We start from the raw sequence: 15,727 nt of genomic DNA on the forward strand, positions 1-15,727 counted from the left end.
CAGGTGGAGTCGTATATCCTATTGGTTGACTGTCTGTGGGAGGCCTCAATGGTCCTGATTACCCTCTGGGTCAGGTGGGCACCCTTCAGGACAGAGGCAGCTGAGGCCTTAGACCTCCTGGATGAGGCAGTAGGCTGCTGCCGGGACGAAGCCCCCTCCTCAGGGGACATGGGTGGAGATGGGGACCTCCCAGCTCCCTCCGCTATCTTGGTCACATGCGCAGTTACTCACGGCCCTCCTCGTGCTTCCGATGATCGCCCCGCACCTCCACCACAGCCAGCAATCAGGAAAATGTCTTCGCTCCCTTCTGAAGCATGCCCCGATGCGAAACGCTGTGATCGGTGCGCTTTGGGGCTTCGGCTAAGTCTGGGAGGCTAAAACTGCTGTGCGGCTCTCCCAGCCACTTCCGTGGCTCCGCGGGGCTCAGAGAGGCTTCGCGCTCTTCTCCGCGCTTCCCTGGTCTCTCTCTCTCGCCTTCCACTGCATCTGCAGGAACGACGGGGCTGTCGGGCTGGAAACCCAAGGCCCATTAGCCCCAAAGCCTCCGCGCTGCAATTTGCAAGCCTCCATGTGGATGAGACCGAGTGGCTGTTGGGTTTCCCTCCCAATAATTTGGCAAGTGTTCCATCTCTCAGGCTGGGGGGGTCAAACACTACACCCCTCAGACAGGGTTCGCAACGTGGGAGTCCTCCTGGACCCACAGCTGACCTTTGACCACCATTTGTCAGCTGTGACCAGGGGGGCATTTGCCCAGGTTCGCCTGGTGCACCAGTTGCGACCCTACCTGCCGCCCTCTTTTTATTTCCTTTATCAGCTTGTCTTTAATTCTCAGTAGTGGTATCAAATGTTTTGCAGATGGTATTTCATAAACTATGAATTATTTGATCTTTCCTTCTCCTCCTGCACCCTGTCTTTTGAAGCAAATTTTCTGTCCATTTAACTCCTCTTCAAACATTCCATTCTTTCCTCCCTCAGAAGTAAACCAATCGTCAGGAATATCAACAGGTTCAGATTCTTTATCTCCGTCATTCTTATTTTCTATTTGAAAAACATCCTCAGTTTTTCCTCATACTTTGTTGCCAAAAACACCAAATAATCCAATTTTCTCTGAATTCTGTCTTCTGTATCAGACAGCGTCTGTAGTGCTGAAAAAATCGCTTGAAGAGACGCTTGAATAGACGCCATGTTTATACGCAGTTAGTATTTTTTTCTTGAGAGAATATTTTTCTGAAATATTTGCAAGTAAAAGCAGTCTGGAAGCTGTACAATCTTATCAGATCTTAAGCCAATACAGCCATGCAATAAAAGTGTCAATATGTAAACAGCCAAATTATAGTGAATTGGTTTACAGCCCGCTTGCAGAAGATCAGAGGAGATGTTGGAGTAATCTATCCATTATCCATGTGAATAACATTTAAAAGGTAGAATAACCACCATCCAAAACCATTAAAAAGATCAAAATCGCCGCTAGATTCTTCTGTTCTTTAATTTAAATTGGTTTGAATTTTTAGGCAGTCCGTTTCTCTCTAAACAATAAAATATTCTTACCAGCTGGTAACACTTTCTCTTTCTTTAGGGCTGTCTGCACTTTCAATAGCCTTGTGGCTAATCCGGAAGTCACTGGCAAAGGGGTTTTTTCCTGGGTCCCCAGAGACTTTACGAACGTCTCTGGGACCACTGGGTCTCCCCCTACCTTTCACTGTCTCTTCGGGACAGCTTGGGTCCAAAAAGGAAACGTCCAGATGCTCCGGTATAGATGGAGATTCAGGAACAGCCTGAAAGTCCGTCTTCACACTGCTAAGCCCCGCCTTCTTCCCCGTAACATTTATTGTTGTCGTATAGTTTACAAAAGTTACAGATTCAAGATGTAGTTATATACATATACTTTTAAAAACAAAATAAGTGTTGTTTGCTCTTTTTCTAAATGCAAGCAAGGATAAGAATACAAATATGAATTTGTAGAAAGAGACAAACAATTATAACGTTCTCCATTCAGAAGTTCTCAAAATTTAAATTGGTATCTTATTTATTTCTGTAATTTGGGGAACGGTATTCAAACTTAATCATTTCTCTGCTTTGCTTTCTGCACTGACTTAATTAATAGTCCTGGAGAAGTTAAAAGTTTGTATATTTTACAATTTAAATTGGTATAATAAAGGAATTGTTGCAATATAAGTGTTGGTATACTTGTGGTTAATGTAATTATTTCCTCTTTTATTGAAAATATGTTTGTTCATTTTCCAGAGTGGGTTTGCTGGATGGTCCATTGATGGTATAGTCACGTCCAATTGGCCTCGAGACTGGATTGAAGCTGAAGCCACGTCTCTGAGCCCTTCCTTCCAGACTCCAGTTTCAATCCAGTCCGGCCTGTGATGAGACTAAAAAATTTGGACTCCTGATTTAATCTTTTCCATCCTGTACCCTCTTCGACCCATCTCGGCTTCCTGAAGGTCAAAGCCCTTACTCTACCTTGTGTAAGTCCCCGGTGGTGGCTGTGGCTTTTCCAGCTGCCTGGGAGTTGGAAATAAAGGGCTCCGAGGCTCCGGAGGCTTGGGTGGTGTTTCGGCGGCCATTATTAAGCCGGACACCATGTGGAGCTTTAAACTGCAATTCCAAGCCGGCGACCACATTTGAATTTGAATTTGAAAGTTTATTTATAGGCCGCCCTTTTCCCTGGGGGGACTCAGGGCGGCTTGCTACTTACCACCTATAAAGCCCTTCATGGTAGTGGATCTGGGTACTTGAGAGACCGCCTCCTGCCAATTACCTCCTCACGACCTATTAGATCTCACAGATTAGGCCTCCTCCGAGTTCCATCCGCCTGTCAGTGTCGACTGGCAACTACGCGGAGGAGAGCCTTCTCGGTAGTAGCTCCGACCCTTTGGAACGATCTCCCCGTGGAGATTCGTACCCTCACCACCCTCCAGACCTTCCGCACAGCCCTTAAGATCTGGCTATCCCGTCAGGCCTGGGGTTAAAGATTATAATCCGCCCCCACCCGAATGATGAATGTTGTTTCTATTTTTAATTATGTATTGTCTTTATACGCCATTGTGTGTATTCCCCTTCCCCATAAGTTGTAAGCCACCCTGAGTCCCCTTAGGGAAAAGGGCGGCCTATAAATAAACTTATCTACATCTACATCTACATCTAAAAGTGGAGGTATGATGATGTTAATATAGTAAATATTTGAGTTAAGACATTTGAATTAATATGAATTAATGGAAGAGATGCACAAAAACTTTTTGTAACCAGCTGATATACTTTTTTATAAGATATGTTTGTTGTGGGTTTTTTGTGTTTTTTATTGTGTGTATCAAATATATAGTATATATACAATAGAGAGATACAAAGTGTGTCTGAGGGGGGGAAATATAGTTAGGATAGATTAGCAAAGGTAAGGGAATAAGAAATGATACTAAATTATATCTGGGTTGGCGGAAGTACCATCCCAAGGAAACATAAACTGAGATTTAAAATAGACACACCAACAATAGTAGAAAAAGAAAGGGAGAAAGGAGGAGAGAATGAAAGGAAGATGGGGGGAAAGAAGAAAGAGGCAAGGAGAGGAGGTACGGGAAGAAGGAAGGGGAAGGAGAGGAGGAAGGAGGAAAGTAGAGAAGGGAGGGAGGGAGAAAGGAAAGGGAAAGGAAAGGAAGATGGAAGGGAGAGAAAAGGAAGGAGAGGGTGGGAAGGGAAAGAGGAAGAGTAGGAGCAAAGGAGAGGTAAGGGAAGAAGGAAGGGGAAGGAGAGGAGGAAGGAAGAAAGTAGAGAAGGGAGAGAGGGTGAAAAGAAAGGTAAGGAGAGGAGGATGAAAAGGAGAGAAAGAGGAGGAGAGAGGGGAGGAAGGGGATGAGGAAGAGCAGGAGTAGGAGAAAGGTACAGGAAGAAGGAAGGGAAAGGAGAACAGGAAGGAAGAAAGTAGAGAAGGGAGGAAGGGAGAAAAGAAAAGGAAAATAAGGTGGTGTTATAACAGGAGGAAGGGATGGTAAACAAAGCAACCCAAACTGTGTATTATAACCTATTAAATGAAATAATAAATGTATAAGAATGATAAATGTTAAAACACTTGTAACCAAACGACATGCTATATGTGATGATGGCTTTTTTTTTGTTTTGTTTTTTGTTTTTTTTCATTATTGTGGGTATGTGTTGTCTATGTAACAAAAAAAATAAAAAAAATTATTAAAAAAAAACAATAAATGTTACATTGCTTTTGCAAACCCTTTTCAGCCAAAACATGAAAAAGTTAAGTTCAAGGTTTAAAATTATGTGCGGGGAGGGGGGGAAGCACTGAAGACATTGTTTCTCTGGAAGCATTATTTTAAATCCAAATATAGAATTCGTCTACCATATGTAGAAGCAGTCAGCATACAATTCACAAAAAGCTTTCAAAATTCACAAAATATCTACTCTAGAAAAAAGGCATACAAAGCAGAAGGAATATATATTACACTGTCTTAACTTTCTATGGATTTTCTGTCTGCCACATGGCAAGCAAATCAGTTTCTGTTATAGTAGTGGAACTTACTTTGAAGCATAATATGTATTCTTCACTGATAAATAAGGAAAGTTACAGAACTTGAGAGCAACACTTATTAAACAAAAACATTTATCTAGTGATTTACCCAAAGGATATTTTAATAAAGCTCTCTAGCAATCTCTGCAAAATACAAAAAATACAAAAAATAAACTAATGTAGGTACTGGTTTCAAAGTTCTAAGTTATGTCAATATACAAGATATAAGTTATTCTTAGGATCTACCATTTGTAAAGTGCCATCCATTACATCAAATCCAAAATTTAGAGAGGAATTTAGCAGCATGTACAAAACAGAATAAGAAACTAGGTTTTATATTCAACAATACCATTAAGAAGAGGCTGTCCTTCGTTTACTCCCTTGGATATGACTGCATTGTAAATGTCTTCAGGAAATCCAGTCTTGCATAATGTGCCTTCTTCACAAGTTGCCTTTATAGGTGCCTGAAATGCGAGACAAAATTTATGTAATTCTTTGCAAATCCATTCAACTGAGAAACATTCAACTTGGCATGAAATGGAATTTTGCTACTATCTTGTACAAACAGCTTCTTTGTTTCCAAATGGCTGTAATTAGAATTCCAGGGGCAAAGGGTTAATCTTTCTGATAACTGGAATGGAAGGAACAAATCCCACTTGTCCAGCAAGATCTAAATAATATGCAAACTTGGTTTGTTAATCCACTGAATGCTTGAACTAAAACAGTCATTTAGTTTGAAATAGAGTTATGGGAGAGGACAATCATATTTATTAAGTAGAACTAAATCTTATACAAAATTGAGTTTGTCCAATACTGATTATGATACATTTGTGAGCTTTAACAACAATTAAAAGGATGATCACTAAGAACATCAATACATTTTGACCCTATTTTTTCAACTTAGCCTTTATCTACAAAACCAAAGAAATATAATTTGTTCGTCTATCTAAAGTCAAGTATGTCATTAAGAAAGCACGTTGTGTCTCATGTCTCATAAAACATTTTTCGAAATAAAGGTAGACTAAATAAAAGATCTGTGTTACCAGAATTGAAAAAAACTGTGTTACATTTCCCTTAGTTAATTAGGCTGAATTGAAATATTATTTTTTTATATTATTATATATATATATATATTATATATATATATATTATATTAGGGAGAATGTATTTATTCATGAATCAAGAAGTTTACCTCACAAGTTTGGTTGTAATTAATAAGCCATACATGAGAGATTGATGTTTCTTTCATTAAGGTAAGCCTTTTTAATAATAAGACTTCTATTTACATGCGTAATAGTGGAAAATTAAGATCTGATTCCATCTTAGGTGCCTGTATATCTCATGGCAAACAGCAGTACCAAACAAAATATAAGTGGCAAATGATTCCTATATTATAAAATTAAATACAGCAAAGGTGAAGGTTGCCCTCACACATATGTGCTAGTCGTTCCCGTCTCTAGAGGGCAGTGCTCATTTCTATTTCAAAGCCGAAGAGCCAGTGCTGTCCAAAGATGTCTCCGTGGTCATGTGGCCAGCATGAATAAAGGCCGAAGGGGTATGGAACGCTGTTACCTTCCCACCAAAGGTGGTTCCTATTTTTCTACTTGCATTTTTACATGCTTTCGAACTGCTAGGCCAGTGTTTCCCAAACTTTTGACATATGTGTACCCCCTTCTATAATTTTCGTAACGCTGAGTACCCCTCATAAAAAACATGCTTTAATAAAAATCAAAATATATTTATTTTTTATTTTTTTGGTACATACCAAAATAAACGAAAGTTATATTATAAAGAACATTTATTTGATTCAATGAGAAGGATGAAATTGTTTATCTTGAGATGACAGATCATCATAATTTGGTTCCCTGGTTGTTAATTTTAATCTGAGATGCCAAACTCCGGTGCAAAGCGTACCCCCACCAAACTCTTCCCGTACCCCTGGGGGTACGCATACCACACTTTGGGAAACACGGCTGACAGAAGCTGGGACAAGTACTGAAGTTATTTCTTAAAAGGAAGTAGGGAGAAGGACCAAATAGGATTACGACCCAGAAGTAGAAGCACCGGAAATATTTCAGGCCAAAATGCAGATCACAATCCATAAGCTTTTAAGCTACACATGGAGATTGTTGCTATCTTTTGAACTTCTTCAGAAAAAAATAAGTGGGCAGCTGTGTGATGAACAAGAGTTTAAACAAGACTATAAAATGCATGGGAATTGGGCAATCTGTCCAGTACACCATTTATACGAAACAACTCCTATATACTAAAAAAGAATATGCAATGAAATAAAAACTTTGGAACATAGATTTTTAATGTTTTCATTTGAAACCTTTCATTTTTTTTTCCAGAAACAAGAGTAGTCTCTTCCCCAAATTAGTCAATTGTCAACATTCCTTAGTCACAAACACAAGAGGAATGAGAGAATTTAATTCAATCAGTAAGTTATGGCCTACTGCCAATCCTAAAACTGCTTCCTGCCATTCCATGCAAGAAAACTGTCTCATTCTTTTCTGCATGTAAAAGCTCTGCTTTGTTTTTGCTTTTTCTTTAAAGAATAGTAAAGCCTCTTTTAGCCTTCTATGAGTAGTTGACTTGAATTTAATATAAGCATTATACCTTTCACAGAAAAACCAAACTAGCTATTCTTTATTACTTCATGGTGAGTCACTGGTGTGTGTACATAGCAGCTGATCATGTAGTTTGCATCAAAAGCTGTTCTTTCTGAATGTTGTGGGGATACGTTAATATGCTCCATGTAGAAGTGAACTCTTATACAAACTAGATAAGCAAAACTAGATAAGCTCTAGTTCAATTATTTCTCAATATTGTAACTAAAACATATTAAGCTTAGGTACTGAGATCTATTAAAACAATCTCTTTCTATAGGCCAGCGATGGCAAACCTTTTCTGGCTCGTGAGGGGAGCGTAGGGGGGGTCCTGCGTGGGCATGCCGCACCCATAATGCAATGTGTGATCCCCCAGCACACATGCGCGCATGAGCGGCGCTCCTCCCCATTTTTTGCATGCTTTTTTCACCCTCCTCAAGCTCCAGAGGCTTTATAGGAGCCTGGGGAGGGCAAAAACGGCCTCCCCTGCCCCCCCCCGGAGGCCCTCCGTAGGCTTCAGGCACTTCCCTGAAGCGTCCGGAGTGCAAAAAACCGGCCCTACGGACAAACCGGAAGTTTGGAAACGGCCTTCTGGTAGGCTCCGGAGGGCTTAAACAGGCCTTACGAGCAAACTGGAAGGCCGTTCCCAAACTTCCGGTTGGCCCATAGGGCTGTTTTTTTGCACTCTGGACTCTTCAGGGAAGCTCCTCCGGGGCGGGGGTTGTTTTTGCCCTCCTCAGGCTCCTATAAAGTCTCTGGAGCCTGAGGAGAGCGAAAAATGGCTTTAAAAGGCTGAACTTAGCTGGCCAGCGCACACATGCACGCTGGCCAGCTGACAGGGCAACACCTCATGTGCCCTGACAAATGGCTCCGTGTGCCACCTGGGGCACGCGTGCCATAGGTTCGTCATCCCAGCTATAGGCTATAGGTATTGCTGTAACAAATACAATGTCAGGAATTATGCTCTAAGAGAGCCTTGAAAAATCAATCATTTTTTTTTGCTGCTGAGGTATCACCAGATAACTAATGAAACAGCTAATGAAATATGTCTTTATATATGGTTCTAATATGCTGGCTCAGTGGATAAGATGCTGACCTTATCAATCAGAAAGGTTGGTGGTTCGTGTAATGGAGTGAGCTCCTATTACTTGTCCTAGCCTCTGCCATCCTAGTAGTTCAAAAGCACGTAAAAATGCAAGTAGAAAAATAAGGACCACTTTGGTGGGAAGGTAACAGCGTTCCGTGCGCCTTCGGCATTTAGTTATGACGGCTATATGACCACGGAGACGTCTTTGGACAGTGTTGTCTCTTCAGCTTTGAAACAGAGATGAGTACCACCCCCTAGAGTTGGGAACTAGCACATATGTGCGAGGGCAACCTTTACCTATATGGCTCTAAAATTCACAGCATACTACAATCCTACTTAAGCTGGTAAAAATGACGGAAAAGCATCAGTTCTTATGAATAATATAATGGAAAACATCTTAGTGTATCCAACACTCCACAGCTAAGTGGCAATAAAATATTATTTTAAAAAGTGACATTTGTTGAAGGAAGTCATAAAGGGCAAGTTGAAAGTTGAGTCAATGCAATGAAAGCTTTTATACATATGCCAATATGACACATGTGTATAATGAAAAGGATCTGCAATTTCATTGTCACAATCTTGGTTCTTTTGATGTCTGTGGCTATTGTGTTTCAACATTTTGATTGGCATTCTGGCTATAATATTGTTATATAAGGTATTATCATAAAACATGACAGTTTATTAAACCCAGAGAGCATTTATAGGAATCAGACTTTCCTTCACACAAATCCAAATTTGCTAGATCAACTGCTAACATTATTGTCATGTCTGATTACTATAAGCAAAAATGCTCTTGATAGATAGATCATGGCTGTCAGAACTATAAATAAATAGTGATTTTTATTACAAATTGTCTGGATTTTTAACTGGCATTTCTCGGTAGTTCCGCATGAAGAATTTAAAAATCATTCTTACAACAGATTGTTGAAAAACTAGTGTGAAATATCCATGAAAACCACTTAAAGATAAATTCGGCAAATATAAAGTATTATGTTTTGATCTATATAGTTCACAGACTTAAAACTATGGTTAATAGAAACTTCAAATTTGCTCTCATAAAGTTATAGATCCAAAATACTAATTCACTCAGCAAGTGTCTCTTTATTTTACTACTAAACCTAAATCATTTAGGCTGGAAATACGAATAAAAGACCTTGGCTTTTTTCAAGATGCCTTTTCAAACTGCTTATTATCCCTTTTCACATCATTCTCACAGAAAGCAAACTTTACATGAGTGCTGGAAACAGGAATAGATATAATCCTAATCACATAAAGGCTATGCTGCCCGTGTATATGCTATTTGCTTATGTAAATTAATGTAACTGGGAAACTGCAATAGGCCTGAGAACCCCTGTGGTAGGGATTATCATGTGCACATTATTGAATTTTGTTATTTAATCTATACAAATTTTTGTGCACACAGAATTCAAATATGATCCTGGGAAAAGATACAGACAAATACTACATTTTTGGAAATAAATCCAAAGCATTCTACAACCTAATTTGCAGTTCTGTAACAACCACAGGTCCAATAAACACCTTTCTAATTCTCATCATATTAATGCCTGATTAATAACACAAAAGATACTTGTATAAAATTGTTGACATCATTAAAAGAAGCTGAATCTCCAATGTCATCTCAGGCTGATAATGTACCCTCAAATACAATCCTTGGGTGCTTATTTCCCTTCCTGCCTTACCTATTTTTAGAGACTTTTAATTAAAATAAAATGAACAGGAAGCTGGAATGCTACAAAGTACTCACTGCAAAAGCATAGCCTCTTTTTCTAAAAATGTCTTTCAGTTCCTCATCAATCTGAATTCTTCTATAGAAAATAAAATGATAGTGGGCTGCAATCCAATACTTAATTTGCCTCCTAGTATATAGCTATCCTGGGACTGGCCATATACCATGGCAGATATTTCATGAAAGTACACATAGCAGTCTAAAAATTCTAAATAAGCACCTCATCAGCTCAGAAAGATTGGGGATGCTCAAAGTGTAAGGCTGTCGAAAATCCATTTAAATAATACATCCTTCCCAGCTCCACCCTCTTTTTCTTACATGAGTATACATTATTTTATGATTTACAGTTGATTTATGTTTAAAACATAATACCATACTACCTTTCAAACAATGATTGACAACTTCATAGAAAGCTTTTTCCAATGGGTAGAATATAAACTGTTGAACTGCAATATACATCCTTCTTTTTTGGTTGGTTGTTTGGCAGAGTAAAACTAATTTATCTGATGCCATTTATTGTATCTCTTCTGTCAGAAAAATATATTGACTGGAAAACCCAATCCCACAAACTTTCTAACTTTATTGCTAAAGATACAGAAGGAAAAGGCCCATTGGACTTACCTCAAGGGTCGTTTTCAGGGAGCTGCAAAGGAGAGTCCAAGCAAGAGTTAAATACAGCCAAACTGCCCAGAACTGAACTGAAACTTTAAGCCACGCCTCTGGTGCTGAATATCTCCAGATTTTTTCAATGAAGACGTGGAACTGTTGCACGCTGAAAAGTCCAACATGGAATCAAACAATCATAACAGGAACAAGTCCAACTGGAACATCCAAGGAGAAAATGTGATAACAGCGGAGCCAGACCCCAGGGTGGGGTGGACTCTCCTTCGCAGCGCCCTGAAAACAACCCTTCAGGTAAGTCCAATGGTCCTTTTCCAGGGCGCTCCTCAGGAGAGTCCAAGCAAGGGACATTCCCAAGTTAAATGTCACTAGGGCGGGAAGCAGAAGCAGACAAGGTCTCTCCGCTGGAATGGATACCCTGTAGTACACGCCTCCCAAAAGCCCCTTCCGCTGAAGCAAACTTGTCCAACTTGTAATTCCGCACAAACAGAGATAAGGAAGTCCAGGTGGCCGCTCTGCAAATCTCCTCAATGGGAGCCCGAGTTGCCCAGGCTGCAGTGGTGGCAGCACTTCTGGTCGAATGCGCCGTGATGCGACTGGGTACCGTCCGAGACTGCAGAACATGAGCGTGGGCGATGCAGGCCCTAAGCCACCCGCCAATCGTAGATGAGGAAACCTTCCTGCCCTGAAACTATGGCTGGAAGGATACAAATAGCGTCTCGGAACGTCGAAAACTGGCCGTACGTTTGATGTACCTGCGTAGAGTCCTGCGTACATCCAGCTTATGCCAGCGCTCCTCGTGAGGATGCCTCAGATGTGGACAGAAGTCAGGGAGGATGACCTCCTGGGCTCGGTGGAACCAGGAATTAATTTTAGGTACGAAGGAAGGATCCAGTCTGAGGACCACTCTGTCCTGGTGAATCAAACACAAGTCCTCACGAACAGACAAGGCAGCCAGCTCAGAGATACGTCTGGCTGAAGTGATGGCAATAAGAAAAACGGTCTTAAATGTCAGGTGTTTCAAACTGGCCGATCGGATAGGCTCGAACGGAGGCTCGACCAGAGCCCGCAAAACCACATTAAGGTCCGAAGTCGGGTATCTGTGAACCATCGGGGGACTCAGGTTAGTCACCCCCCCCCCCTGAGAAAACTGTGAATGGTGGGATGACGACCGAGAGAATACTGACCTACAGGGGCCAGGATGGTGGAGAGTGCAGCCACCTGATGGCGAAGAGTGTTAGGCGCTAAACCCTTGTCAAGGCCGTCTTGCAGAAAGTCCAGAACGACAGGAACTGAAGCCGAAGAAGCCAAAACACCTCTGGAAGAACACCAGTCAACGAAAGCTCTCCAGGTAGCGTCGTAGATCTGGGTAGTGGAAGGGCGATGTGACGCCTGGATGGTGCGAATTACCTTGGTGGAAAGGTTGTCCTTGCTCAAGAGATCCCTCTCAAGTGCCAGACAGCTAGTTGTAGCCACTGGGGCTCTGGATGTTGAAGGGCCCCCTGGCAGAGAGAGAGCTCGTGTGGAGGAATCTGCCACGGGTCTTGGACGGAAAGATTCACCAGATCGGCAAACCAGGTCCTCCTGGGCCAAAAGGGAACTACCAGAAAGACTTCCGCTGCCTCCGCCAGGATCTTTCTGATGACTCGGGGAAGCAGAGGGAATGGTGGAAAGGAGTAGAGCAGCCCCTGCAACCAAAGGCAATGCAGAGCATTCAACCCTATGGCCCTTGGGTCTTGAAACCTGGTGAAAAACCTGGGAAGATGAGAGTTGGCCGCCGTGGCGAACAGATCCACCTGGGGGCAACCAAACTTCTGAACTAGAAATTCAGCTAGAACAGTAGGTGCAGGTGCCACTCTGAGTAGTTGACAGTCACCCTGCTCAACCAATCCGTCTGGGTGTTCACCGTGCCGGAGATGTGCTCCGCCTGTATGGACAACAGATGGATCTCAGCCCACCGACCTAGGTCGTCGGCTTCCGACATCAAGGACCTGGACCACGTGCCCCCTGGCGGTTGATGTGCGCCTTTGTCGCGACGTTGTCTGTCAGCACCCTCACGTGACGACCCTGAATGCCAGTCTGAAACTGAATCAGGGCCAACCGGACCGCCCTCAGCTCCAGCCAGTTGATGCTGTGTGATGCCTCGGCCGAGGACCACCTGCCCTGAGCTATCTGGTTGTGGAAGTGAGCCCCCCAACCATACAGGCTGGCATCTGTCATGATGGTGACCCGGGTCGGTTCCCTGAGTGGAGACCCGTTCTTCAGGGCTGGAGACAACCACCACCTGAGTGAGCGACGCACCATCATGGAGACCGGTATGAGCCTTGGTGAGCTGCTCTCGTTGGCCCTCTGGTAAGGAAGTAGGAGCCACTGGAGGGGACGAGAGTGAAGACGTGCCCACGAAATGATGGACAGGCACGAGATCATCTTGCCTAGGAGTTGCGATAGCTGAACGACCTTGGCTTGAGGAGATCGCTGTACCTGCATGACCTTTTCCCTGAGGCTTGCCACCCGCTCCTGTGAGAGGAAGACCTGGCAGGCGACGGTGTCGATGATGGCCCCTAGATGTTGAAGCCTGGTCGTTGGGCGAAGGTGGCTCTTTTCCAAGTTGATGGAAAACCCGTGTCTCTGAAGAACATGCATTGTGTAATGCAGGTCCCTGACCGCCTGCTGGGGGGATAAACGACTGGATGAGCACATCATCCAGGTAGCAGTGCAGCCGCACCAGTTGGGACCTGAGGAAAGCCGCCACAGCTGCAAGGACCTTCGTAAATGTCCTGGGGGCCGATGAAAGACCGAACGGCAGGGCCCGATACTGGCAGTGCTGACTGGCGTAAGTGAATCTCAGGTATCGACGGTGGGCTTTGCGGATGGGTAGGTGGAGGTAGGCCTCTTTTAGGTCTATGGAGGTCAAGATGTCTCCCGGCCTGATGCAGCCCAGGATAAATTGTAGGGACTGCATCTTGAACCTCCAATAGGTGATATGATAATTTAAACTTTTTAGATCTAGGATCCCCCTCCACCCTCCGGAGCTTTTGGGGACCAGAAACAGGATGGAGTAGAACCCTGTCCCTTCCTGACCAGCTGGAACCGGCTCTATGGCCCTTACTTCCTGTTCCATGAGAAACCTTTTCACTGGACACGAGGGAACGGGTCACCTGATGAAATGACGGGGAGGAAGAGAGAGGAACTCTAAGGTGAGACCCAGCCAGATCGTTTGTAAGACCCCCTGGTCAGACGTGACCTGCTCCCATTGAGCGTGGAACAACTGGAGCTGCCCTCCTATGGGAGCTGACTCCCGACAGTCACTTATACCTTCTGAAAGGACAGGAACCAGATCCCCCCCAAAAGGGACGTCTGGAGTAGTACTGTTGGCGACTCCTGTCCCGAAAGGACTGATGGTCCTGGGACCTGTCAGCCTGCTGGTTGAAAGGCCAATGCGATGGAGCGGAACCGGAGGAAGGCTCCGTGTTCCAAAATGGCTGCCTCCTGTAGGAGTAGAAACCCTTCTTGTTGTATTTCTGATCTTAATCCCTTTTAAAGCGTCCAAAGCCCGTATCTTGTTCAGCAATACTTCCAAAGTTATAATAAACAATAGTGGGGACAAAGGACAACCCTGTCTTGTACCTTTTTCTATTTGAAAGGAATCTGTTAAACTTCCATTAACTATAATTTGGGCTTTTTGCTGCTGATATATTGCACCAATTGACCTTAAAAAGCCATCTCCTATCTGCATTTTTTGCAATATCTTCAACAAGAATTGCCAATTGACTCGATCAAAGGCTTTCTCAGCGTCCAAAAATATGAATGCGGCAGGGATTTGATTATTCTTTCCCAAGTATTCTAATGCATTAGTAATTAACCTGACATTGCTCTTCATCTGTCTACCCTGTATAAAACCTGTTTGGTCAGTATGTATCAGTTGTTGAATAACCACCATTAACCTATTTGCTAATATTTTGGTAAAAATTTTATAATCTACATTAAGTAGTGAAATAGGTCTATAATTTTTCGGCTGAGTAAGATCTTGGTCTTCTTTGGGTATCAACGATATAAACGCTGTCTTCCATGAGGGGGGCACTTTACCTTCCGATTGAATTTTATTAAATAATTCTCTAAGAGGTTCTACCATTTCTAACTGTAAGTTTTTATAATAAACGGCTGTTAAGCCATCTGTACCTGGTGCTTTCCCTAGCTTTAATTGTTTGATTACCTGCAGGATTTCCCCAGAGGTTATTGGTTGGTTCAACCTATACCTATGTTCTTCGCTAACTAGGGGGATTTTCTCTTTATCTAAGTATTTATTTATATCTAAGTCCCTAATTTTGTCCCCTTTATACAACTCTGTAAAAAATTCTCGAAATCCCTTTTGGATCTCTTCCTGCTGAAACACTTCCTTCCCTCTGTAACACAATTTGGATACATTTCGAATTTTCCTTTTTTTCCTGATCTGATAAGCCAACCATCTACCGGGTTTATTTGCATTACAGAAAGTATTATGTTTAGCATATAATAAACTGGTGGCTACCTGGTCAGAAATCAGCATATCAAATTGAGATTTTAGTATGGAAATTGCTTCTTTAGTCTTTGTATCACCTGGGTTCAATATTAATTCCTGCTCTTTCCCTTTAATTTCCTCTTCCAATTCTTTACGTTTTTGCCCTTGTTTATGTCTATGTATTTTATTTATATTTATCAATACTCCTCTCATATAGGCTTTGCTTGCATCCCATACATATTCCATAGGTGTACCCTTATTCATGTTAAAAACAAAGTATTCAGATAACAATTTTTTACAATCATTAACATACTTTTCATATCTGAATAAATTTTCATTCAGCCTCCAGGACCTTGTAGCCTGAACTACCCTTCCCAGCTCCATCCAAACTGGGTTATGATCCGAAAGGGCTCTGGCCGTAATCTTTGTCTTCTTCACCCTAGAAAGTAAATCATTAGTAATTAATATAAAGTCGATCCTTGAAAAAGATTGATGTCTGTCGGAGAAGAAGGTAAAGTCATATTCTTCTGCATGCCTTTCACGCCAAACGTCTCGCAGTTCGAAGTCGTCTATCATGTCAAAAAAGGATTTGGGTAGTTTGGCTCGGAATTTAGTATTCGGGCGAGATGTCTTCTTATCTCTTTTG

At 42.3% G+C, this 15,727-nt stretch overlaps 1 protein-coding gene across 1 annotated transcript in view; it reads right to left on the reverse strand.

The window, feature by feature from the left end:
• The window catches only part of CDH2 (cadherin 2), a 172,341-nt gene that overhangs the window by 141,947 nt on the left and 14,667 nt on the right, over positions 1-15,727 (reverse strand). Inside the window, exon 2 of the mRNA XM_032222808.1 lies at positions 4,869-4,983. Coding sequence (XP_032078699.1) covers positions 4,869-4,983 — 115 coding nt within the window. The remainder of the gene's footprint in view (positions 1-4,868; positions 4,984-15,727) is intronic.

The sequence above is a fragment of the Thamnophis elegans genome, chromosome 8 (genome assembly GCF_009769535.1).
Source record: "Thamnophis elegans isolate rThaEle1 chromosome 8, rThaEle1.pri, whole genome shotgun sequence".
In the NCBI taxonomy this organism is placed as follows: Eukaryota; Metazoa; Chordata; class Lepidosauria; order Squamata; family Colubridae; genus Thamnophis; species Thamnophis elegans.